Source organism: Pan paniscus, chromosome 14 (assembly GCF_029289425.2).
Source record: "Pan paniscus chromosome 14, NHGRI_mPanPan1-v2.0_pri, whole genome shotgun sequence".
NCBI lineage: Eukaryota > Metazoa > Chordata > Mammalia > Primates > Hominidae > Pan > Pan paniscus.
The window spans coordinates 31933614-31961134 of NC_073263.2; the positions used below are offsets into that span (position 1 = coordinate 31933614).

Consider the following 27521-nt stretch of genomic DNA (forward strand, 5'->3'; position numbering starts at 1 on the left):
TCTCTTATATGATCTATATTTTGGGACCCTCAAGTAGATGAGGGGAAGTTTCTGTTTATAAAAATGTTTCAACAAATAAGGAATAATAGAATTAAAATATAACCATTTCGCAACCCTCAAATTAGGGTTGTCTTTTTTTTTTTTGAGATGGAGTCTCGCACTGTCGCCCAGGCTGGAGTGCAGTGGCACGATCTTGGCTCACTGCAACCTCTGCCTCCTGGATTCAAGCGATTCTCCTGCCTCAGCCTCCTAAGTAGCTGGGATTGTAGGCACCCACCACCACACCTGGCTAATTTTTTTGTATTTTTAGTAGAGACAGGGCTTCACTATGTTGGCTATGCTGGTGTTGAACTCCTGACCTCATGATCTGCCCGCCTTGGCCTCCCAAAGTGCTGGGATTACAAGCTTGAGCCTGTAAATCCGGAAAAGGATTACAGCCCTTTTCTTCTAGTTCTTAAAGTGAATTTGTGTCTACCAACATAATTTTCAAGAGACCTTTATTATTCCCTAAATGTTTTTCTTTTTTTTGTGTGTGACATTCAGTTCTTGTTTCATAGATACAGTATCTTCTCATCTTTCTAAAGCTAATGATTAATGTTTTATTTTCATTTTCGTTTTTTCTGCTCCCTGCATTTTTTTTTTTTTAATGAAAACCTTTGTCTATTTGAGTCTCTCTGGTTAGAGACTTTCCTCAATGGTGATCATTCACTGATCCAGAAGTTGTATGTGAGGTGAGGCTTGTCAGCTCATAGGGTAGTAATGTAGTGATTTAGTTTTTAACTAGGAGACCCTCAAATATCAGTGACTGTTCTGAGAGCTGAGCAGAGTAAGGAAATTAATAGGGAGACTCATTGTCAGTGTAAGAATTTTATTTCAGTTTGTTGTTTGTTGTTTGTTTTGTTTTGTTTTGTTTTGAGTTGGAGTCTTGCTCTGTTGCCCAGGCTAGAGTGCAGTGGTGCGATCTCGGCTCACTGCAACCTCCACCTCCCAGGTTCAAGGAATTCTCCTGCCTCAGCCTCCCGAGTAGCTGGGACTACAGGCGCTTGCCACCACGTCTGGCTAATTTTTTATTTTTAGTAGAGACGGGGTTTCACCATCTTGGCCAGGCTGGTCTCCAACTCCTGACCTTGTGATCCACCCGCCTCGGCCTCCCAAAGTGTTGGGATTACAGGCGTGAGCCACAGCACCCGGCCCAGTTTTGTTTTCAATAATAGCATCTCACCCCCACCCTGGCTGCGTCTGCTCAGTATTCCAGAGTCCACGATATGTATGGTTCAGCCCTCCAGAAAATAAAGTCTCCTGCATTTTTTTTTTTTTAATGCTGCAGCAAGAATAGGGTCCTGGGTTCTTTTTTAGTATGAGGGAGGGACAGCCACCTGGCTACTTCGGATAGGAAAGAAAATCTGGTGTTTCAACTACGTTTGTACAAAATGTCAACCATTTCTTCCTATTTTCAGCCCCATCATATGCTCCTGCCTTCACAGGTACCTGTTGCCTCCAATTTCTGAGTGTTTTCCTTTAATTATTTTGTTTCATGTTAACTCCTTACAACAAGTTTGGTGGCTGAATAACCTTGGGCAAGTTGTGTAGTTTCTCATATACCTTAGTTTTATCGTTGTCTGTAAAATGGAGATGAGTCTTCAGATTATTGTGAAGATAATTTGTTTGTTTGTTTTTTGGAGACGGAGGCACGCTCTGTCCCCCAGGCTGGAGTGCAGTGGCACAATCTCGGCTCACTGCACCCTCTGCCTCCCAGGTTCAAGCAGTTCTCCTGCCTCAGCCTCCCGAGTAGCTGGGATTACAGGCGCCCACCACCTCACCTGGCTACTTTTTTGGTTTTTAGTAGAGACGGGGTTTCACCATGTTGGCCAGGGTGGTCTCGAACTCCTGACCTCAGGTGATACGCCTGCCTCGGCCTCCCAAAGTGTTGGGATTACAGGCATGAGCCACCTTGCCTGGCCAAAGATTAATTGTTAATATACATAAAGCGCTTAACACCATGCCAGGTACCTTAGTAAGTGTTCGATGAATATTTGCTCTTTGTATTAGCCATAATCATTCTCAGGCTGCTTTGTCATTTACTTGTTCCACAAATTCTTAGCTTCCAAAATTTTGGTGATACCTCATTTCCTATTCTCTCTAGTTGCCTTTGTCCATGTAGATTTTTTGAGGAAGCTTGGGTAAATAAGTGTATTTTAAACTATTATGTTTAAATCGAAGTTCCTTTTATCTGTTTTCTAATAGAAACATTTAAATAGCATTAAGAACTTGTAGCAGTATAAACAATATGTTTGAGAAGTACTATATTGTGAAAATATTTTCACTTTTATACAGTTTTTTACTTATTTACTGTCTTACTAATCTTCCTAAGACTTTTTAAAGTGAATATTTTTAAGGCAGTTCTAGAAGAATGAAAACTCTTATGATATCTGTAATAGAATTGAATACATATTTAACTACTAAATCAATATATTTATTAATTTGTCCAGATTTCTGCTAACAGTACTCGGCCTGCTCGCTGGTATACCAAACTTGGATTCTTTCCTGACCCTAGACCTTTTCCTCTGCCATTATCATCGCTTTTCAGTGATGGAGGAAATGTTGGTTGTGTTGATGTAATTATTCAAAGAGCATACCCTATACAGGTATGATGTATTCTTGAAACTTACCATATATTTCTTTCTTTTGATACAATTAATTTGTTTGTTTGTTTGTTTGTTTGTTTGAGATGGAGTTTCGGTCTCTTGCCCAGGCTGGAGTGCAATGGCGTGATCTTGGTTCACTGCAGCCTCCACCTCCGGGGTTCAAGTGATTCTCCTGCCTCAGCCTCTCAAGTAGCTGAGCCACCACACCTGGCTAATTTTGTATTTTTGGTAGAGAAGGGGTTTCATCATGTTGGTCAGGTTGATCTCGAACTCCTGACCTCAGGTGATCCACTAATCTCAGCCTCCCAAAGTTCTGGGATTACAGATGTGAGCCACTGTGCCTGGCCTGATACAATTAACTTGAATGTTATATATATGACTTTTTTGGTGTGTGTAACACATTATTACAGTGGATGGAGAAGACATCATCTGGATTATACATATTTCGCAATGAAAGAGAGGAAGAAAAGGAAGCAGCAAAATATGTGGAGGCCCAACAAAAGAGACTAGAAGCCTTATTCACTAAAATTCAGGAGGAATTTGAAGAACATGAAGGTAAAATGAGTTATATGGTACACATTGTTATTTCTAATATGAGAACAAAGTCTTAGAGACTTTGAATTTAACATTTTTAATGAGTAAATTGTTTTTATTTTGAGTAGTAAATTGACTTTATTTTTTAGTATCTAGAGTATTCTTTTTTGGTATTAGACAAAGAATAGCAACAAGGGACAGAAATATCAGGTTATTTTTCCCTAAGCCATTTGTAATATTTTTCCTGAATTCTTACCTATATGATGTGGCTTTTGCATTTTTGTCATGGTAGTTATTAGCTTTCATGTGTTATTATGCCTGGAACTAGGACCTATTGTGGTGTCAATTTTAATATTTAAAATCATGGTGTTTTGATGTTTATATGACATAAATTTTATTTTTTCGTATCTCCCTTTTGTTGTTGCTGAAGATTTTATGTTTTTCTGCATTTCCTCATGATTTATATAGATGTAACATGTTCTATAGGACATGTAATTTACATGTCCTATAGAACTTACAGTTCTATAGTTATCTGCAGAAATATTGCTCCTTATGTTTTATTTGCTTAAAATTATCACTAGATCATACTATTTTCATAAATAAATGAATATGAAATCATTCACAGGCATACCTCAGAGATACTGTGGATTTGATTCTAGACCACTGCAATAAAGCAAATATTACAGTAGAGCAAATCACATGAATATTTTGGTTTCCCAGAGCATACAAAAGTAATGTTTACACTATAGCATAATCTCTTAAATGTGTAGTAGCATTGTGTCTAAAAAAAACAATGCACATACCTTAATGCACTTTATTGCTAAAAAATGCCAATGATCATCTGAGCCTTCAGTGAGTTGTAATATTTTTGCTGGTGGAGGATCTTTCCTCGATGTTGATGCCTGCTGAGTGATCAGAGTGGTAGTTGGTGAAGGTTGGGGCAGTTGTGGCAATTTCTTAAAATAAGACAATGGCATTTGCAACATTGATTGGCTTTTCCTTTCATGAAAGATTTCTCTGTAGCATGCAATGCTGTTTGATAGCATTTTATCCATGGTAGAACTGCTTTCATAATTGGAGTCAATTCTATCAAACTCTGCTTTATCAGAATATTATGTAATATTCTAAATCCTTTGTTGTCATTTCAACAATATTCACAGCACCTTCGCCAGGACTAGATTCCTTCTCAAGAAACTACTTTCTTTGCTCATCCATAAGAAGCAGCTCTGTATTAATCTGTTCCCACACTGCTGTAAAGAATACCTGAGACTGGGTAATTTCTAAAGGAAAGAAGCTTAATTGACTCACAGTTCCACATGGCTGAGGAGGCCTCAGGAAACTTACAATCATGGCGGAAGGCAAAGGCGAAGCAAGTACCCTTTTCATAAGGTGGCAGAAGAGAGAGTGCAGGGGAAACTGCCACTTGTAAGCCAACAGATCTCATAAGAACTCCCTCACTAGCACAAGAATAGCATGAGGGAAACCACCCCCATGATCCAATCACCTCCCACCAGGTCTCTCCCTCAACACATGGGGATTACAATTTGAGATGAGATTTGGGTGGGGACACAGAGCCAAACCATATCATTCTGCCCTGGACCCTCCCAAATCTCATGTCCTTTTCACATTTCAAAACCAATCATGCCTTCCTAACAGTCTCCGAAAGTCTTAACTAATTCCAGCATTAACTCAAAAGTTCAAGTCCAAAGTCTTCATCTGAGACAAGACAAATCTCTTCCACCTATGAGCCTGTAAAATCAAAAGCAAATTCGTTACTTCCAAGATACAGTGGGGGTACAGGCATTGGGTAAATGTTCCCATCTCAAGTGGGAGAAATTGGCCAAAACAAAGGGGCCACAGTCCCCATGCAAGTCCGAAACCTAGCCAGGCAATCAATGAATCTTTTTTTTTTTTTGAGACAGGGTCTTGCTCTGTTGTCCAGGCTAGAGTGCAGTGGAGAGATACTGGCTCACTGCAACCTCCGCCTCCTGTTTCAAGCAATTCTCATGCCTCAGCCTCCCAAGTAGCTGGGATTACAGGTGTGCACCACCATGCCCAGCTAATTTTTGTATTTTTAGTAGAGATGGGGTTTCACCATGTTGGCCAGGCTAGTCTTAAAACTCCTAGCCTCGCTGGGTGTGGTATCTCATTCCTGTAATCCCAGCACTTTGGGAGGCTGAAGTGGGCAGATCACAAGGTCAGGAGTTGAAGACCAGTCTGGCCAACATGGTGAAACCCTGTTTCTACGAAAAATTCAAAAATTAGCTGGGCGTGGTGGCACACGTCTGTAATCCCAGCTACTCCAGAGGCTGAGGCAGGAGAATTGCTTGAATCCAGGAGGCAGAGATTGCAGTAAGCCAAAATCACACCACTGCACTCTAGCCTGGGCAACAAAGCAAGACTCTGTCTCAAAAAAATAAATAAAAAATAATAATAAAAATAACTCCTAGCCTCAAGTGAGCCACTGCACCCAGGCCAGTCATTAAAGCTCTAAAATCTCCTTTGACTCCATGTCTCACATCCAGGGCATGCTGATATAAGGGGTGGGCTCCCACGGCCTTGGGCAGCTCTGCCCCTTTGGCTCTTCAGTCTACAGCCCCTGCAGCTGCTTTCATGGGCTGCCATTGAGTGACAGCTGCACAGTGCAGGCTGTCAGTGGGGGATGATGGCCCTCTTCTCACAGCTCCACTAGGCAATTCCCCACTGAGGACTGTGGGAGGTGGCTCCAACCCCGTATTTCCCTCACAGTTTCCCTCCCGGTTTCCCTCCTGTACTGCACTAACAGAGGTTCTCTATGAGGGCTCTGCCGCCGCAGCAGACTTGTGTGTGGACATCCTGGCACTTCCATACATCCTCTGAAATCTAGGCAGAGGCTCCCACAGCTGAACTCTTGTCTTCTACATACCCACAGGCCCAGCATCACATGGAGGCCACCAAGGCTTAGGGCTTGCACCCTCTCAAGCAATGGCCTGATCTGTACCTTGGCCCTTTTTATCAATGGCTGGAGCTGGAGCAAGTGGGACACGGGTTGCCATGTCCCATGGCTGCACAGAGCAGTGGGGCCTTGGGCCCAGCCCACAAAACCATTTTTCCCTCCTAGGCCTCAAGGCCTGTGATAGAAGGGTCTGCTGTGGAGATCTCTGACATGCCTTGGAGACACTGTCTCCATTGCCTTGGCTATTAACGTTTGTTTCCTTGTTACTTATGCAAACTTCTGCAGCTGGCTTGAATTCTTTCCCGGGAAATTGATTTTTCTTTTCTACTTCATGGTTAGGCTGCAGATTTTCCAAACTTGCATGCTCTGCTTCCCTTTTAAATATAGGTTCCAATTTCAAACCATCTCTTTGTGAACATGTATGACTGTGTGTTTCTAGAAAAAGCCACATCACACCTTGAACACTCTGCTGCTTAGAAATTTCTTCCACAGGATACCCTAAATCATCTCTCTGAAGTTCAACATTCCACGGATCTCTAGCGCAGGGGCAAAATGCCACTAGTCTCTTTGCTCTAAAGCATAGCAAGAGTGACCTTTGCTCCAGTTCCCAATAAGATCCTCATCTCCATCTGAGACCACCTCAGGCTGGACTTCACTGGCCATATCACTGTCAGAATTTTGGTCGAAACCATTCAACAAGTCTCTAGGGAGTTCCAGACTTTCCCACATCTTCCTGTCTTCTTCTGAGCCCTCCAAACTCTTCCAATCTCTGCCTGTTGTCTAGTTCCAAAGTCACTTCCACATTTTCAGGTTATCGGTATAGCAGTCCCCCACTCCTGGTAACAATTATCTGTATTAGTTCATCCTCATACTGCTATAAAAAATACCTGAGACTGGGTAATTTGTAAAGGAAAAAGGTTTAATTGATTCACAGTTCCACATGGCTGGGGAGGCCTCAGGAAACTTACAATCATAGTGGAAGATGAAGGAGAAGCAAGTACCTTCTTCACAAGGTGGCAGGAAAGAGAGTACAGGGAGAACTCTCACTTTTAAGCCATCAGATCTTGTGAGAACTCCCTCACTATCATGGAACAGCATGGGAGAAACTGCCCCCGTGATCCAGTCACCTCCCACCAGGTCCGTCCCTCGACATGTGAGGATTACCGTTCAAGATGAGATTTGGGTGAGGACACAGAGCCAAATCGTATGAAGCTCCTCATCATTTAAGTTTTATTGTGACATTGCAGTAATTCAGTCACATCTTCAGGCTTTACTTCTAATTCTAGTTCTCTTGCTATTTTCACCATATATGCAGTTACTTCCTCCACTGAAGTCTTGAACCCCCCAAAGTCATCCATGAGGGTTGGAATCAACTTCTGGTAAACTTGTTAATGTTGATATTTTGACTTCCCATGAAACACTAATGTTCTTAATGGTATTTAGAATGGTGAATCCTTTCTGGAAGGTTTTCAATTCACTTTACCCATATCTATCAGAGAAATCACTATGGCAGCTATTCTTTATAAGACATGTTTCTTTTTTTTTTTTTTGAGATGGAGTTTCGCACTTGTTGCCCAGGCTGGAGTGCAATGGCGTGATCTTGGCTCACAGCAACCTCTGCCTCCCAGGTTCAAGCAATTCTCCTGCCTCAGCCTCCGGAGTAGCTAGGATTACAGGCATGTGCCACCACGCCCGGCTAATTTTGTATTTTTAGTAGAGACGGGATTTCACCATGTTGGTCAGGCTGGTCACGAACTCCGGACCTCAGGTGATCCACCCGCCTCGGCCTCCCAAAGTGCTGGGATTACAGGTGTAAGCCACCGTACCCAGCAAGACATGTTTCTTAAATAATAAGACTTGAAAGTTGAAATGACTCCATGATCCATGGGCCACAAAATGGATATTGTGTTAGGAGTCATGAAAATAACATTAATCACTCTATACATCTCTGTCAGAGCTCTGTGACAGAGACATGAAGTGAGCACATACTGTTGCGAAAATGGCGCCAGTAGGCTTGCTCAACATAGTTTCCACAAACCTTCAATTTGTGTTTTTAAAAAAATGCAGTATCTATGAAACTCAGTGAAGTGAAATACATTAAAACAAATATACCTATGTTAACTCACATATTACTGTAATTAAACTCTGTATGACTTTTTTTTTTTAACCATGAGTACACTAGTTTCAAAATTTCCTGGAAAACTTATAGCAGGCCAGGTGTCATGGGTCACATCTGTAATCCCAACAGTTTGGGAGTCCAAGGTGGTGGATCACTTGAGGTCAGGAGTTTGAGACCAGCCTGGCCAATATGGTGAAACTCCGTCTCTACCAAAAATGCAAAAATTAACCGGGCATGTTGGATGTGCCTCTAATCCCAGCTACTCGGGAGGCTGAGGCAGGAGAACCACTTGAACCCAGGAGACAGAGGTTGCAATGAGCCGAGATCACACCACTGCACTCCCAGGTTGGGTGACAGAGTGAGACCCTGTCTCAAAAAAAAAAAAAAGAAAAAACTTTTAGCAGTTATATAGTTTCTTATCTTTAAATCTCCCTTCTTTGGGTGTTTTATGCTTGGTTCTTTAGTTTTAGTTGCTTTTGAATTTACAGTTTAGTGAATTAATAATCCTTTTTTTTTCTTAGAAAACACAACAAAACCATATTTACCATCACGTGCACTAACAAGACAGCAAGTTCGTGCTTTGCAAGATGGTGCAGAGCTTTATGAAGCAGTGAAGAATGCAGCAGACCCAGCTTACCTTGAGGTGAGAGAGTAAGAGGACATATAATGAGGCTTGATGATTATTCAAGGTGAGAAGCTGTTTTAGACTCTCTGGCCATCACAGGAAGGAGTATGTTGAAATGCTGCATTTCTCAAAAGGGATGTGTACATTTCTGGGATTTTCAGTGATGTGCCAGATGAGTGTGGTGGTATGTTTTCAACTATATACCGAGTAGAGGATGGGAGGGTTCTAGAATTTTATATATTAATTAAATTTGGTTTAAAATGCAGGCAAAACTTGTTTTATTTTTGTCCCTCCTGTACTCTGAAGCAAAAAAACTTTTTTATTTTTAAGATAAAACAAATATCTTCAAAGTAATGGCTTAGTTTCCATGTTCTTAGCTGTTTCTCAAGTCCTTCCTGGAGTGTACTTGATAATCCTCTACCCTAAGGGTACTTGGGTAGAAATGTTTCCGAAGCACTAAACTGTTAGAAGTAGCATAGGCTTTAGAATCGTGGCACTCTCATTTTATTAGCAAAGTAAATGACAATAAAATAGCTGGCCAGGCACGGTGGCTCACGCCTATAATCCCAGCACTTTGGGAGACCGAGGCAGAAGGATCACCTGAGGTCGGGAGTTCGTGACCAGCCTGGCCAACGTGGTGAAACCCCGTCCCTATTAAAAATACAAAATTAGCCAGGCGTGGTGCACATGCCTGTAATCCCAGCTGTTCGGGAGGCTCAGGCAGGAGAATCGCTTGAATCCAGGAGGCAGAGGTTGCAGTGAGCCAAGGTCATGCCATTGCACTCCAGCCTGGGCAACAAGAGCAAAACTCCGTCTCAAAAAAAAGAAAAAAAAGCTATTAAATGGGCGTAAAATGTTGTTTTAGGATCAAATAAATAATCTATATAAAAGTTCCATATAAATGTTAGTTACTATTATTAGAACATAATTTTATATATTAAGCTACCTCCTAAATTTTTAGACAGGTAGATAGCTAAAAAAAATTCAAATTCTAAGATTAGTTTGTTAGGGAGGAAGGAGCAAATATTTTACCAAAACTACTTGTTTTTAATTGATTAATTTCATTCACTTGATGACTTAGTAAATCTTGTGAATATAGCCTTAAATTTCTTAAATAGTGGGACTACAAAATAAACAATATTTCATCAGTAATGTAAGCAGTGCTGTACTGAGTAGAATTCCCTCCTGTTCCGAAATGTTACAATTTGGGTTCTCCCTGTGAGAAGTGAGTCCGGTTTTAAAACCTGTGAGTATACTTGCTGCAGGTCTGAAAATGAAGGCTTTATTATTCTTTCTTGAAAAATTATTTGCCTCTGTCTTTTACAATATTATTTGTTGAAGCTTGTGCATTCTATGAATCATCATGAAGATAGCTTTAATTTCATCCACAAAATTTAACAATATTTTTTTGTCTGGACATAAGGGGGCAGAATAAGAGTTGGAGTAGGGCCTTGCCCAGCCACTCTGTAACTGGACAAGTGATGTATTTATTTCTTAGGACCTCATTTCCACCTTCTATCAAGGGAAAACCTAAGAGTAGGTTATCTTTAGGGTTCTAAGTGCCTATGAGTCTATGAGATTTGACTTTATTAAAGTTATCTTTGTAATTCTTTGAGGAGAACGTAGGCATCCATTTTTAAAACAGTCCTGTTAGAATTTGTTTTCAGTAACAATGTTGAATGATGGCCTTTTGAAATCAGGTTTTACAACAAAATTGTTTAAACACTGCCTGCATATTTAGAATCTCTATACCTATATAAGATACAGAGATTGGATAATCTCCCTTTTCAGTATAGATAATCTCCCTTCCCGGTATAGATTAGGATATTAAGATGTATAATATCCTAAAGTGTAGCAGCAGTCTGGTATGTTACATGTCTAAATTCCATTTCCTATTTTATCTGTTTATTGATTTATCTGTTTATTTTTGTTACACTGGGTAAGATTCCCAAGAGGTACAAGTAGAAATTTGCTAAAGTGAGTAGGACAGAAGTGTAGAGGCAAACATAAAAGTATGTTTAGTACATATCTGTTTTAAATTGTATCTGCTATTTCAAAGTTAATGGAATTATACTCCTGGGGCTAAGAATGAGGGTTCTAGGGCCAACCTCTACCTATGTGGCTTGTGCAAATTAGTTGTCCCCTTTGTGCCTCAGTTTTACCTACAACACAGAAACAATGATATTACCTACCCCATGGACTGTTGTGAAGATTAAATGAATTAGTACATTTACTACACGTAGATCTATTTCTCAAAATAATGAGCATTCAGATATTAGCCATCTATAATGTAGTTGGTGATGATTATGATTATTAGAGTACATTTATAATTGGAGGATCATTTTTGCCATAGGGAAATAGAATTATTAATAGTTTGAGGCACCTGAGAATATTATGTGAGAAACTGATTACATTAACCACACCCTTAAGATGAGCTCTAATTTTGTTGTATTTGTCCCGTTTAAAGCCATCCAGTTACAATAGGTGGAACTTTTTTGTTCTGATTGCTTTTTATTCCAATATCTTAAATGGTCACAGGGTTATTTCAGTGAAGAGCAGTTAAGAGCCTTGAATAATCACAGGCAAATGTTGAATGATAAGAAACAAGCTCAGATCCAGTTGGAAATTAGGAAGGCCATGGAATCTGCTGAACAAAAGGAACAAGGTTTATCAAGGGATGTCACAACCGTGTGGAAGTTGCGTATTGTAAGCTATTCAAAAAAAGAAAAAGATTCAGGTAAGTATGTAAATGCTTTGTTTTTATCAGTTTTATTAACTTAAAAAATGACCTTACTAACAAAATGATTATAAATCCAGATAAAGTATAAAGTTAGTTTATATCAGAGAAGCAAAATCCACTACTAATGCCCACAAAGAGATAATATAAAAGAGGATCTGTATTTATTTTGAAACAAAAATTTAAATGATAATCACTTCTTCCATTGCATCTTTCTCATCTTTCTCCAAACAGTTATACTGAGTATTTGGCGTCCATCATCAGATTTATATTCTCTGTTAACAGAAGGAAAGAGATACAGAATTTATCATCTTGCAACTTCAAAATCTAAAAGTAAATCTGAAAGAGCTAACATACAGTTAGCAGCGACAAAAAAAACTCAGTATCAACAACTACCGGTACAAACCTTTCATTGTAATTTTTCAGTTTTGATAAGTGCTTGTTAGTTTATGGAATCTCCATATGTTGAATTTTTGTTTTGTTTTCTGTAGGTTTCAGATGAAATTTTATTTCAGGTTTACCAGCCACGGGAGCCCCTTCACTTCAGCAAATTTTTAGATCCAGACTTTCAGCCATCTTGTTCTGAGGTGGACCTAATAGGATTTGTCGTTTCTGTTGTGAAAAAAACAGGTAATGCACAGTATAGTTAATTTTTTTATTGATTCTTTTAAAAAACATTGTCTTTTAAAATCTCTTATGATTAGTTGGAGCTACCAGTTGGCAAATTTGCTAGCTAGCTAGTGATCTGAAAGTAAGCCTCTTTGAACCTCTGATTTTTCATGAAAAGCAATTCTCTCAATTCTATATTATTTCAGGGGTAACAAGTTACATCCTAGTCTGTGTACTTAATTTTATAGAAATTGTCCTTAATTTTATTTTCTGCAATTTATGTTTTCTTACTATTTCTAGTGTATGTATTTATCCCATTGTGATGTTATATTGGTGTCCTCAATTTATTTCCTTAGCCATACACTCTACTTTTCATTGTACAGGGCTATTTATTATCTCAGAGTCAAGCGTTTTTTTTTGTTTTTTTTTTTTTTCCCGAGATGGAGTCTCACTCTGTTGCCCAGGCTGGAGTGCAGTGGCGCAATCTCAGCCCACTGCAAGTTCTGCCTCCCAGGTTCACACCATTCTCCTGCCTCAGCCTCCCGAGTAGCTGGGACTACAGATACCCGCCACCGAGCCTGGCCAATTTTTTTGTATTTTTAGTAGAGTCGGGGTTTCACCGTGTTAACCAGGATAGTCTCAATCTCCTGACCTCGTGATCCACCCGCCTCGGCCTCCCAAAGTGCTGGGATTACAGGCGTGAGCCACCGTGCCCGGCCAGAGTCAAGCTTTTATTTTATTGAATATATGGTCTTACTAAGTTCAATAGCATGAATCTGTTGTGAAGAATTCAAGAATTTTCTTCTATTTGTTGAGTTTTGTTTTCTTAGGAGTTTTGCTCTTTCTCTTTTGCTGTGTTCTTTTCTCCTTATTTTTTAAATGTGTTTGTGTTTGGTGAGTTATGTTTTAGTGCTTCGTAGGTTTTTCTTTGACTATATTACATTAGTAAGCCACATTGTTCCCATGCCATTTTATTTCATCTTGGTCATATTTGGATGACTCTTTTCACACATTTTATTGTTATTATAGAAGGTGGATAACTTTTGTTCATTTAATTCATCAATATTTATTTAATGACTGTTATGTGCTAGACAGTGTTTTAAGTGCTGGGTACATAGCAATTAACAAAAGAGATAAGAATCCCTACCCTCATAGAGCTTACATTATGAGGTTGGGGGAGGGAGATTACAAACAAAGAAATAAGTAATATACATGTGTATAGTTTTTTTAGTGCTCAGAAAAAAAATTAAGTGGGTAAGGGGGTAATGTCAGAGAAGAGAGAGGGATGTAATTTTAGATTGAGAGGTGAGGAGAGAGACCTCCCTGGAAAGCTGACATTTGAGTGAAGCTTGAAGGAATTGAGGGAGTGAGGTGAGGCATGTGGCCATCTGGGGAAAGCTTTCCAGGCAATTACAAAGGCCGCAGTACAGCAGGATCATGCCTAGTGTGCCGTGAAGCATTGGCAGAGACCAGAGAGTGAGAAGTAACAGCCAGGGACAGAGGCAGTGAAGAGCCAGGTCGTGTGGGGGTCCTTGTGTGGACTGTAACTTCCTGTGATGACAGGAAGTCACAGGAAAATTCCAGGTAGAGGGACACTGTCTGACAGGTTTTCACAGAATCATTCAGGCCGCTGTGTTGAGAATAGGCTGTAGGGGGCACAAGAGTACAAACAAGCCATTTGGAGGCTCTTTCAAGCACTTAGGCAAAAGATGACGATGAACCAAACAAAAGCAATGGAAGTGGTGAGAAGCAGTCAGATTCTTGTTGTATTTTGAAGGTAGGGGGACAGTGCAGGATGGTCTGAGCATTGGGAAAAATGGAATTGCCACTTAGAAGGAAAGACTGCAAGAAAAGCAAGTATGTGGGGAAGTTCAGGAGCTCAGTTTTAGACAGTTAAGTTTTAGATGCTTATTAGGCATCTAAGTAGAAATGTCTACTTGATGGTTACATAGGAATCTGTTCAGAGGAATGGCTGGATATGAATTTGGGAGTCTTTACTACAAATTTTTTTGTATTTTTAGTAGAGACGGGGTTTCACCGTGTTAGCCAGAATGGTCTCGATCTCCTGACCTCGTGATCCACCCACCTTGGCCTCCCAAAGTGCTGGGATTACAGGCATGGGCCACTGCACCCGGCCAGTCATACAGGGGACATTTAAAGCCGTGAGACTGGATGAAGTCACTGTGGGCATGGGAGAGTAGATAGAGACGGGAAGAGATCCAAGACCTGATTGAAGACTTTTATACTTAGAAGCAGGGAAATATAAATGTAAATATAGGAATCAGTAAAAGAAACAGAGGAATGGCCAGAGAGGTTGGAGGAGTACTGGAGTGAGGTATGCTGAAAGCCAAGAGAAAAAAAGAATTGCCGAGTAGTGAGAGTGATTAAGTCTGCCAAATGCTATTTCATAGAATTGATAATGAAGTGAGGACCAAGAATTGATCATTGGCTTTAACACCGTGGAGGAGCACTTTCAGTGGACTGAAGTGGGGCAAAGGAAATGGAGGGAAAGGAGGAATGATAGTGAATATAGGCATTTCAAGGATTTTTGCTTTAAGAGAAGAAGAGAAATGAATCAGTAGCCAGAAGGGGAATCAGGATCAAGAGAACATTTGCTTTTTCAGTTGAAAGTGCTAATAGCATACTGATGAGATACTGTATGCTGATGAGAAAGATCCAATAAAGAAGGTAAAATGCAAGATGGAAGCAAAACAGGAACAGCTGTGGGGCACTGTTCTCAGATACTGTGCAGTATGGTATCTAGAGGCTCTGTTGAAATTGGCCTTAGCTAGCAGGAGAGACTGTTCATCTGTAACCACAGGAAAAAAGTAAAGTACGTAGGTATAGATACCAATGGAAGAGTTGATATACAAGAGGAAACTTGTGGCAGACCTCTTTTGATTGCTCTGTTTCCTCGCTGAAACAGGGCACAAAATCATCAGCTGAGAGTCAGAATGAAGAAAAGGGGGCCGGGCGCGGTGGCTAACGCCTGTAATCCCAGCACTTTGGGAGGCCAAGGTGGGTGGATCACGAGGTCAGGAGATGGAGACAATCCTGGATAACACGGTGAAACCCCGTCTCTACTAAAAATACAAAAAATTAGCCGGGTGTGGTGGCGGGCGCCTGCAGTCTCAGCTACTCGGGAGGCAGAGGCAGGAGAATGGCGTGAACCTGGGAGGTGGAGCTTGCAGTGAGCCGAGATCACACCACTGCACTCCAGACTGGGAGATTCCGTCTCAAAAAAGAAAAAGAGAAAGAGAAGGGTGTTGAAGGTTTGAGAGAAGACGAAAGGCATGAAATCATTATCTAAGAAAGTGGTAGAGTAAATGGACTAAGTAAACACATCATGACTGCCAGGGCCCACTGGAGGTTTAATGTTCATGAATATATTGTTGTTGTGTGATATTTTTTCAACCGTGTTCAGCTCTGATGGTGTGGGCATGAAGTAGTTGGAAAGTAGAATTTAACCAGGTCTGTAGTTTAGCTGGGTAAGTAATGCAAAGCAAGAAGGGCAAAGAATTTGGGGGTATATGCAAAAGGAGGATTTAAATAATTGACCTTGGACACAATGCAGAGCAAAGAAGAGACATTAGAAGACGTGGATCAATGAACAGGAGATAAGAAAAGCTGATTGTAGGTCACGGTGGGTTTGAGTTAGGGTTTTAGAGGGAGTGAACTGGGCAGATCAAAGGTAGGTGGTTGAAGAAGGAGGTACTTCAAATTGAGATTCTGGGGGAAATGGAGTTATTGGAAATAAAAGTCTTGGGTATGTCCATTGCAGTGAGTTACCAATGGAAAATAGAGGACATGATCATTTAGGAAGAAAACAAGGAACTTGGGAGCAACAGAGTATTGGAAGGATTGCCTGTGAGGATACTGAAATTTCCAGGAAACATGACCATCGTGATGACAGAATGACAGTGAGTTATGAGTTAAAATCTTCAAGGAATGAAAGGCAATGAGTGAGCCGGGGTCAATGGATGCCTGTAGCAAGGAACAGTAATGAATGACAGTCTGATAACACGAGGTTCAACACTGAGTGTTTTTAGAGTGGGAGGAGCAGCAATGAAGCATGAGGAAGACATCTGCCTCATCTCACCCTCCAGTAGCACAAGGTCTGCAGGGGCAACTGTACAGGCAGACAAGAACCAGGTTTGTTGCAACAAGATGGCAATGAGAGCACCTGCAGGAAAGGGTGACGGTAGTGGAGATCTTACTGAGTTCCAGAGGCCCCATTGAAAGGATTCGAGGAGATGAAGAGGTAGGAGGAGATGGTGCCCAGAAAGGCCACATCCAAAGCCTGGAAATGGAATCCAGGGAATTTGGCATGACTGAGAGCCTGTGCTGCCTTTTTTAAATGTTTTAATTTTTGTGTGTTTATAGCAGGTGTATATATTTATGGGGGAGCCTGTGCTTGTTATGGGGACTACTGACACAAGATCAGCTCTTGGCCCCAAGGCAAGGTGTGTGGGAGAAGAAAAAGTGAGGAGGCCTAGATGTCAGAGGAGTCCGGCTAAACCACTGCAGAACTGCTGCCTAATTCACAGCAACCATGAGTAAAAATGCTGATGATCATCAGGTCAAGGATAGTCTGGAGCAGTTAAGATGTCACTTTACATGGGAGGTATCAATTAAAGATGATGAAATGCCTGATTTGGAAAACAGAGTCTTGGACCAGATTGGGTTTCTAGACTAAATACAGTGTGGGAATACACAATACACAACCTACTAGCCTATGTGAAACACCCGAAAGGCCAGAATGAGGAAGTGCTGGAGAACTTGAAAGAAGCTGAAGACTTAATCCAGAAAGAAGATGCCAATCAGATTTGAGAAGCCTGGTAACCTGGGGCAACTTTGCCTGGGTGTATTACCACATGGGCAGACTGGCAGAAACCCAGACTTACCTGGACAAGGTAGAGAACATTTGCAAGAAGTTTTCAAGTCCTTTCTGTCATAGAATGGAATGTCCAGAGATGGACTGTGAGGAAGAACGGGCCTTGCTGAAATGTGGAGGAAAGAATTATGAACAGGCCAAGGCCTGCTTTGAAAAGGATCTGGCAGTGGTTGCTGAAAACCCTGAACTCAACACTGGGTATGAAATCACCGCCTGTCGCCTGGATGGCTTTAAATTAGCAACGGGGGATCACAAGTCATTTTCTTTGCCTACCCTAAGGCAGGCTGTCAGGCTAAATGTAGATGATAGATATAGTAAGGTTCTTCTTGCCCTGAAGCTTTGGGATGAAGGACAGGAAGCTGAAGGAGAAAAGTACTTTGAAGCAGCTCTGGCCAATACATCCACGCAGACCTTTGTCTTTGGATATGTCTTTGGATATGTCTTCTCTTCTTACTGAAGAGAAGACTTTGTGGATGAAGCTCTTGAGCTCTTAAAAACCTCCTTGCAGGCAACTCCCACTTCTGCCTTCCTGCATCACCATATAGGGCTTTGTGACAGGACACAAAAGATCCAAATGAAGGAAGCTACCAACAAGCAGCCTAGAGGGCAGAACAGAGAAAAGGTAGACAAAATGATAAGATCACCTGTATTTCATCTTCAATCTGCTGTGGAACAAAAGCCCACATTTGACGTTGCCTATATAGAACTGGCAGGAAAGTATATAGAAGCAGGCAATCACAGAAAAGCTGAAGACACTTTTCAAAAAGTGTTGTGCATGAAACCAGTGGTAGAAGAAATAATGCAAGACATATATTTGCACTATGGTAGATTTCAGGAATTTCAAAAGAAATCTGATGTCAGTGCAATTATCTGTTATTTAAAAGCAATAAAAATAGAAAAAGGCATAATTTTCAAGGGATAAAAGTGTCAATTCTTTGGAGAAACTGGTTTTAAGGAAACTTCAGAGAAATGCGTTAGACCTGGAAAGCTTAAGCCTCCTTAGGTTTCTGTACAAATTGAAAGGAAACATGAATGAAGCTCTAGAGTACTGTGAGTGGGCCCTGAGACTGGCTGCTGAGTTTTAGAACTCTGTGGGACAGGGTCCTTAGGCACTCAAATATTGACCACTTTCATATTTCATTTGATTTTTTGTTAACATGTGCTAATCAAGGCTGAGGTGAGTGGATCACCTGAGGTCAGGAGTTCAAAACCAGTCTGGCCAAAGTGGCGAAACCGCTTCTCTACTAAAAATACAAAAATTAGCCAGGGGTGGTGGCACACACCTGTAATCCCAGCTACTCAGGAGGCTGAGGCAGGAGAATTGCTTGAACCTGGGAAGCGGAGGTTGCAGTGAACTGAGATCGCACCACTGCACTCCAGCCTGGGCCACAGAACGAGACTGCATCTCAAAATAAAGAAAAAGTGATAATCATCTTTTCTGCTTGCTGTTTTCAGAAACATATTATGTAATTCACTCTAATGATGTAATTATTGAACAGTTACTCAAATCTGATAAAATATTAGTTGCATTCAATAATTAATGAATCAATGTGTGTGTGCATGTAAGAGAAACCATTTGTATGAAGCAGAAAAAAAATGTTAGGTAGATTTGTAGGAAACAAAATACTGGACTTACACTAAAATAAAGTGAGACGGTCGGTGCCATGACCCAGTGTAATTCTTGACTCTCTACTTATCTAAGATTAATTTCTCCCCCTGCTTAGTTGCAGCGTGAGGGCTGGATATTTGAGTTTCTATTCATGATACAGTATGTATCCCTGGAAGATGTCTCTGGTTCTGGATCATTTTTCCCAGTTCAGTGAGTAACGCCATGTATTTATTTGCTATAACAAAGAACCATAGACTGGGGGCTTAAACAACAGAAATTTGTTTTCTCACAGTTCTGGAGGCTAGAAATCCAAGATCAAAGTGTTGGCAGGGTTAATTCCTTCTGAGGCTGTGAGAATCTGTTCATTGCCTCTCTCTTTGCTTCTGGTGATTTGCTGGCATTTTTTGGCATTCTTTGGCTTGTAGATGTCTCACCTCCACCTTTGCCTTCATTGTAAGGTGGTGGTCTCCCAATGTACATGTCTGTGTCTAAATTTCCCCATATATTAGGACAGCAGCCATTATATTAGAGCCTGCCCATATGTGTGGGTGGAGGATTACCCAGGTGCCGAGGCAAGAGACTGAAGGCACACACTATTTCAGTATAATAAAGAAAATAGTTAGATTAAGGATAGTCATAATACAAATTAGATATAGAGATGATCATGGACAATTAGCAATCATTATAAACCTTAATCATTAGCTTTTAGTATTATTCTTTGCTGCATTACTAATATAACCTAGGAATAACTGGCGGGTATAGGGTGAGGTGCTGAAGGGACATTGTGAGAAGTGACCTAGAAGGCAAGAGGTGAGCCTTCTGTCACGCCCGCATAAGGGCCACTTGAGGGCTCCTTGGTCAAGCGGTAACGGCAGTGTCTGGGAAGGCACCCGTTACTTAGCAGACCGCAAAAGGGAGTCTCGTTTCCTTGGAGGAGTCAGGGAACACTCTGCTCCACCAGCTTCTTGTGGAAGCCTGGATATTATGCAGGCCTGCCCGCAGTCATCCGGAGGCCTAAATCCCCTCCCTGTGGTGCTGTGCTTCAGTGGTCACACTCCTTGTCCACTTTTATGCTTCTCCCGTACTCTTGGTTCCTCTTTGAAGTTCGTAGTAGATAGCGGTAGAAGGAATAGTGAAAGCCTTGAAGTCTTTGATCTTTCTTATAAGTGCAGAGAAGAAAACGCTGACGTATGCTGCCTTCCCTGTCTGTTTCGGCTACCTAAAAGGAAAGGGCCCCCTATCCTGTAATCACGTGAATTGCTTCACCTTTTCAATCACTTAGAAGATTCACCCTCCTTACCCTGCCCCCTTGTGTTGTATGCGGTAAATATCAGCGAGCCCAGCCGTTCGGGCTGCTACCGGACTCCCGCGTCTTGATGGTAGTGGTCCCCTGGGTCCAGCTGTTTTCTCTTTATCTCTTTGTCTTGTGTCTTTATTTCTTACAATCTCTTGTCTCCACACACGAGGAGAACACCCGCTAAGCCGCATAGGGCTGGACCCTACACATATGACCTCATCTTTTTTTTTTTTTTTGAGTTAGGGTCTCACTCTGTTGCCCAGGCTGGAGTGCAGTGGTGCGATCTCAGCTCACTGCAGCCTCTGCCTCCCCAGCTCAAGCAATTATTGTGCCTTAGCCTCCCGAGTAGCTGGGACGACAGGCACGTGCCACCACACTCGGCTAATTTTTTGTATTTTAATAGAGCTGGGGTTTCACCATGTTGCCCAGGGTGGTCTTGAACTCCTGAGCTCAGGCATTCTGCTTGCCTCAGCATCACAAAGTGCTGGGATTATAGGCTTGAGCCACTATGCCCAGCATGTCTTAGGATTTTTCAACTTTATAATGGTCTGAAAACAAAACATGAGTACCTTACAACTATTCTTTTTCACTTCCAGTACAGTATGCAATAAATTACATGAGATATTCAACACTTTTTTTTTTAAAAAACAGGCCTTGTGTTAGATGATTTTGCTCAACTGTAGGCTAATATAAGTGTTCTGAACACATTTAAGATAGGCTAGGCTAACCTCTATGCTCAGTAGGTTAAATGTATTAAATGCATTTTCTTTTGTTTTTTTTTTGAGATTGAAAGTCACATTTATTGCCACGTGAAGGAAAACCAATTAAGTCAAATTGATTAATGTTTGCAGAGTATATCTGTTTCGATCCTTTTGTTTTTAATCTACCTTTGTCGAATTTAAAGTGAGTTTCCTATAAGGAACAAATAGTCGGGTTATAAATTTTTATCCACTCTTTCAATCTCTGTCCATTGATTGGATATTTACATCACTTACAATGAAGGTAATTACTGATATGCCAGCCAGCATTCAACTTTGTCATTTTATTATTTGTTTTCTCTTTGTTTCTCCTGCTTTTCATTCCTCCATTTCTCTTGCCTTCCTGAAGGTTACTTAAATATATTTTAGGATTCCATCCTGATTTATTTTTAGTGTTTTCAGGCATTTTTGTATTATTTTTGTAGTTGTTTCTCTAGGTGTTACAACATACATGTATGACTTACAGCAGTCTACTAGTATCAGTATTCTACCACTCTAAGTGAAGTGTGAGAATTTTGCTTTCATTTTGATTTTGGAGGGAAAGGGATTGGATAGTGACCATATACAGACCTTTTTCTTCCCTACTTTTAAATACTATTTTCTTGGATATCATAGTATTATTATTTTTGTTTTAGTCATCAAACATAATTTATAAACTGCATGAGGAAATGATAGCTTATCGTATATGTCCATTTCTCAAACTCTTTCCATTGTTTCTTCCTCCATCCTATTGTCCTCAGTCCTGATGCTCTGAGAGTCTTCCTTTAATCTTCTCTTTTCTGTTTAAACAATTTCTTTTAGGCAATTTTTGAGTTAGAGAAAATTCTTTTAGTTTTCTCTCATCTCAGAATATTTTATTTCTCCTTTATTCCTTGAGAATTGTTTCAGGATATAGAATTTGTAGTTGATAATTTTTTCTTTCAGTACTTGAAAAATATTGTGCCACTTCCCTCTGGCCTCTGGTTTTAGATGAGAAATCTGTCATCATTCCAATTGATGTGTCCCTATTTAAATGCATTTTCAACTAACAACGGGTTTATTGTGACATAACCCCATCATAAGTTGTCCTCGACTGTGTTTCCAGATAAGGCTGCATTCACAGGTACTGGGAATTAGTCACAATGCATCCTGTAACATCCTGGAACCTTTCCTTATGTCAGTCAGTCCTGGTCACCTGTTTGGTCCCTGGCAGTTTTTTCTCATTTCTGTTCAGAAGAAGAAAAAGGTAAAGATTCTTCAGATTTAGGAATAACAGAATTCTCAAAAATGTCATTTTACCAGTTTAGTTGGGGAAGGAGATTAGACTCTGAGCCTTCCTGTGCTTAGTTCTATCCATAATCTTCTGTTTCTTAATCACCAGATTTTAAATTTTATATCATGATATTCCACGTTTGTAGATTTTGGGTGAATGTTTCCTTTTTAAAATTTAATTTGTTTTTAAGTGTTAAAGTTCTATTAGAAAGTTTCAAGGAGCCACCTTAAACCAGAAGTCTTTATCTAACACCCAGATCTAGTCATGATGCCTCCCAGCTTAAAATCTTCAGTGGTCCCCTGTCCCTTAGAAAATGAAACCCAGACTCTTTTGTATACCCCCAAAACCATTCAACTTCCTGCCTTAAACCACCACCATACACACGTCAGCTAAACTCTAATTTTAGGCTGGGCGCAGTAGCTAATGCTTGTAATCCCAGGACTTTGGGAGGCTGAGGCAGCTCGCAAGGCTAGGAGTTTGGGACAAGTCTGGGCAACAGTGAGATTCTGTCTCTATAAACATAAAAACTAAATTTAAAAAAAAACTACTTTAAAACAATAATAAAACAAACTGTACAAGTTCATATTCCTGATGCATGATAACATTTAATGCTTCCTACCTTTAAAAATGTTCTTTGTTTTGCGTAGATGCTCTTTTGTTCTCCCCCTCTTGATGAATTTGTCCTATTTATTATTCAGCTCGAGTATTACCTCCCTAGTCAGATGCTTACAGTCTGGGTTAGATCCTCCTTCCTCCAGCTTTTGAAGCATTTTGTTGGTTTGGCTGTTTCAGCACTTGTCACATGGTCCATGATCCTACCTGTACATTTCTGAATAAGCCACCTACTAGCCTCAGTAATACAATGATCTCTTCAAGGACAGGGACTCTGTTTGGATTTCTACTTCCACTTCTGACATAATGGGTTGAAGCAGGGGTCAGTTGTTGAAAACTCCAGGTATGCAGCATCTCATACGGTCCTCATAGTCACACTGTTCATTTGCTGTTATCATCCCACTTTACAGATGGGGAAACTGGAGCTCAGAGAGGTTAAGTAGCCTGCTCAGGGTCACAATGCTATAAATTGATTTGAACTTATACTTTCAGGCCCTAAAGCTCTTAGGTTCTTTCTTATACTTCATGCTGACAAAACAAAAGCAAACTCAACATTTGAGAGTTGGGCTTAAAACAGGGACATCTGTATTTTTAATCTAATGCTTTGTTACTGTATTACAGAAACACTGTGATATATAATGAGTTAATTAAACGAGAACCTTTCTTAGGTTGGGAAAGATTTGTTTTGGGGAAAGCCTGTTTCCCTGGGAAACAGACTTACAGATTTCATGTAGGAGATTAGAAAATGCCCTTAGGAACAGCACTTGTGAGGAAGCAAATGCAGCAGGATTGGGCAGAAGGAGAAGAAAGGTTCAGTTAGTCCCACAGGGACTTCTGGAGCTGGGTGGCCCTTCAGAGTCTTGCTAGCCTGAGGCAAGAGCCAGTCCTTGCATACTGGCTCCTCCAGGGAGGGGCATAGCCTTAAGCAAGACAATGCCTTTCGACAGAGGGCAAGTCCAGGAGGGAACTCGGAGGTGAGTTGTCAATAGCTAGCCCTCCCCAGAAGCTGGAGGATCACATGCCTTGGTCCTGAAGGGGATCTGCACCCGCACCATGGCATCCACTCCAGGTGGAATCGGTGACAGTGGTTTTATAAATTGCTAAGTCCTTTATTGTTTCAGTGACATTTTCTAAAAGGAATTAAAAGCTTTGAAGAATTCTATGCAAGTTCAGAGTAGGCCAGACCACAAAGCTGCAAAATAAGTTTCTTCTTTTCATTTTGTCTTGTGAAGATTTACCTAGTGTAGGATTCTAAAAGTGTTACACTAAAAATTCTTCTAGTTGTTATCAGTTGTATGATAATTAAAGAAATAAGGCTTCCATTTCTTTTGACGGAATTTGATCCAGACATGGAAACCTCCACTTACGTAAAAGTGAAATGAGGAAACTACACTGTTTACTTTTTATTTTTCTGTATTCTAAATGTTTTTCAATAAACATGTATTTTATATTTGGGGAAAACAAGATATATTTAAAAAGGACATTTGGGAGAAGGACAGTACTATCATCAAGTTTTGAATATAATTAGAGGCAAGTTCCAAAATTAGAAAATGGAACATGCTTGAGAAACTTATAATTTCTTTAAAAGCAGTGTTTAAAATTAAGATCCATTAAATAAATTTGAAATGAAAAGAAAGAAAAGATGAACCATCATTTGCAATAGAATAAACAAATCCTTATCTGAGAATGACATTTCCATTCCCTGTTATTTACAACGGATACATAATTCTCAGAGTAACAAAAACAAGAAAGTATAAAGAGTAGAATTAAATGCTTAGTGCCTCTTCCAACTCCAGCTTTCCTAGCCTCAGTTCTATCCTGGTTTATCCCAGGATAGAATGGATAGCACCTACCCATCTTTCACTTTAGAATTTTATAACTCTTGGCCAGGCACAGTGGCTCATGCCTGTAATCCCAGCACTTTGGGAGGCCAAAGCAGGCAGATCACTTGAGGCCAGGAGTTCGAGACCAGCCTGGCCAACATGGCTTGAACCCGGGAGGCGGGGGCTGCGGTGACCCAAGATTGCCCACTGCACCCTAGCCTAGGCCACAGAGTGAGACTGCGTCTCAAAAAAAAAAAAAAAAAAAAAATTATAACTCTTTATTTTGAACTAATTTCAGACTTTTAAACAAGTTGCAAAAATCGTGGAATTTCCAAATATTCCTCACCTAGCTTCCCCTAATGTTAACATCTTGCATAACCATAGTACAATTAGAATCAGAAAGTTAATAGTGGTATAATTATTACCCATACTGTAGATGTATTTGAAAAATTGTTTGAGTTTAAGTTATTTTACCCTGTTTCCCCTTTTTTGTTCTGGGATCCCAAATTGCATTTAGTCATTTTTTCCCCTGTATTTTCTACCAGTCTTTAATACTTCCTGTCTTCTTTTTCATGATCATTATGCTTTTGAATAGACTGATAATGATCATTATGTTTTTGAATAGACTGATCAATTATTTTGTAGCATTCCCCTCAATTTGAGTTCGTCTGATGTTTTCTCATGACTAGGATGAAGTTATGCATTTCTGGCAAGACTACCACTGAAGTGATGATGTGTCTTTCTCAGTACATCATATCAAGGGGTTAATGATACTGATCTTAATCACTTGATTAAGGTGATATCTGCTGGGTTTCTCCTCTGTACAATAACTTCCTTTTTCTTTGTAGTTAATAAATATCTTGAGGGAGATTCTTTGAGACTGAATCCTATTTCACATCAAACTAGCATTCATCAGTTGATTTTGTTTGCAACAATGATTACTGTGGTATTTGCCTAATTATGATTTTTCCCCCTTTCTTTCCTTCTACGTTAATTGGAATTCTATAAGGAAAAGCTGTGCCCTTTCCACCAATGTATTTATTTGGTTATTTATATCAGTATGGACTCAAGAACATTTATTTTATTCTGCAGGTTAAAATTTGGTACCTTCATTATTTTATTGTTTAACTTTTTTTTTTTAGCTTTGACCATTAGGGGCTTTCTCATATGGACTCGTGTGTTCTTTCAACCAGCTTTCTTCACTTTTTGGACACTTCCTTATTTTTTGACATCACAAGATGTTCCAAGTTCATCTTGTATGTTCCCTGCCCTAGTCTTGGAATCAGCCATTTCTCTTGGCTCCTTTTTTTTAGTAGAAAATGGTGTTTAGATCCAAGATCTGGTTGCTAGATAGGCTCATTACTTTACTGTGGAGGCATCAGTACTGCCAGGCCCTCTCAGCAGACAGAGGTGGGAAATGTTTGTCTTCCATTTTGGATTCCCTCATGTCTAGTTGGATTTGTTTGTTGGTTGGTTTGTTGGGTATGTGAAGTATCACTGTGGTTCTAGGGAGTCAGACCTGTACAAAAAGATATACTTCATGTCACTTCCTCCTTATCCTTGCAGTCCCAATCCTAATCCTCCTTTTTCCCCCACTCACACCCTGTTCCTTTAGTTTCTGAGTTTATCCTTCCTGATTTCTTTTGCTCAAATGAACAGATACATGTGTATTTTCTTATATTCCCTTCTTCCTTATAAGAAGGGGAACATACTCTAGCCTTTCTTTTATGCTTTTCTTTTTTAACTCAACACTGTGTCCTGGAGATCAGTTCATAGAAATCGTCCTCACTCTTTTTTTACAGCTACGTGGTACACCATTGTTTGGATGTACCACAGTTTATCCAACTCTATCCTGTATATGAGCTAATAAAAGTTGCTTCCAATATTTTATAATTATAATGTTTCAGTGAGTAACCTTGTTCATAGGTGTTTTCATGAACTTTATGTTCATGTGTATTTTACTATTATTAGAGGTCTAGCTTCCGAGAGGAGTACAAGAAATGGGATTACTGGGTGCAAAGGTAAATGCATATGTGTCTTTGCTAGGTATTGCCAAATTTATCTCCAGAAATCTTGCACAAATCTGTACTCCTATTAGCAATGTGTGCGTATACCTACTTCCACATGACCTCAGTAAAAGAATGTGTTGTCATATTGGTATTGAAATTTTAGCACTGTAAGCAACAGGTCATTTTGGAAAACCTGAGCTTTCGCCAAATTCAGCTATTTTGATTTGCTTTTATTATTAGCATATACCAAAATAAATAGGCATATTAGAGTTTCCTTTCTTGCATCTTAAAATTCATCTAACACATCTATAATAACATTCTTTTTTTTTTTTTTCCATTCTAGGACTTGCCCCTTTCGTCTATTTGTCAGACGAATGTTACAATTTACTGGCAATAAAGTTTTGGATAGACCTTAATGAGGACATTATTAAGCCTCATATGTTAATTGCTGCAAGCAACCTCCAGTGGCGACCAGAATCCAAATCAGGCCTTCTTACTTTATTTGCTGGAGATTTTTCTGTGTTTTCTGCTAGTCCAAAAGAGGGCCACTTTCAAGAGACATTCAACAAAATGAAAAATACTGTTGAGGTAAGGTTACTTTTCAGCATCACCACACATTTTGGTATTTTTCTATTTTGACAGTCCAGTATCAAGGAAATAGCTTTTATACAAATTGGATAGTTGAGGTAGTATGTGAGGTAAAGTTTAGTCATATATTAATTGCCCATGAACCTCAGGAGATGGGGGAATGGGGAAATGACAGCAACTAGAAAGAGAAGAATGACTTGAAGGGAAATGAGTTAGGAGAAATTGTGAGAAGGATGTTCAGAAATGCAGACTTTGTAAGCAAACTGGAAATTGGTTACAAGAATAATATGAGTTATCTGTGGTTTGCAGCAGTCAGCAGTGTGATTAGTTAATAATATAGAGACTACAGGTTTACATTTAAACTCCATATCTAGTGTTTTATACAGATTATATTTCTTTGACTTGATTTAATCCCAGATAAGAGACACTGATATTATTTTCCCTAGATCATGTATGCATTTTCTGCTTAAATCTA

At 40.0% G+C, this 27521-nt stretch overlaps 1 protein-coding gene and 1 pseudogene across 1 annotated transcript in view; both read left to right on the forward strand.

Moving 5' to 3' along the window:
* The window catches only part of BRCA2 (BRCA2 DNA repair associated), an 84553-nt gene that overhangs the window by 52180 nt on the left and 4852 nt on the right, over positions 1–27521 (forward strand). Inside the window, exons 19-25 of the mRNA XM_003826866.5 lie at positions 2490–2645; positions 3056–3200; positions 8755–8876; positions 11397–11595; positions 11830–11993; positions 12087–12225; positions 26802–27046. Of these exons, the coding sequence (XP_003826914.4) occupies positions 2490–2645; positions 3056–3200; positions 8755–8876; positions 11397–11595; positions 11830–11993; positions 12087–12225; positions 26802–27046 (1170 nt within the window). The remainder of the gene's footprint in view (positions 1–2489; positions 2646–3055; positions 3201–8754; positions 8877–11396; positions 11596–11829; positions 11994–12086; positions 12226–26801; positions 27047–27521) is intronic.
* Positions 16757–18207, forward strand: LOC106635425 (interferon-induced protein with tetratricopeptide repeats 1-like; annotated as a pseudogene).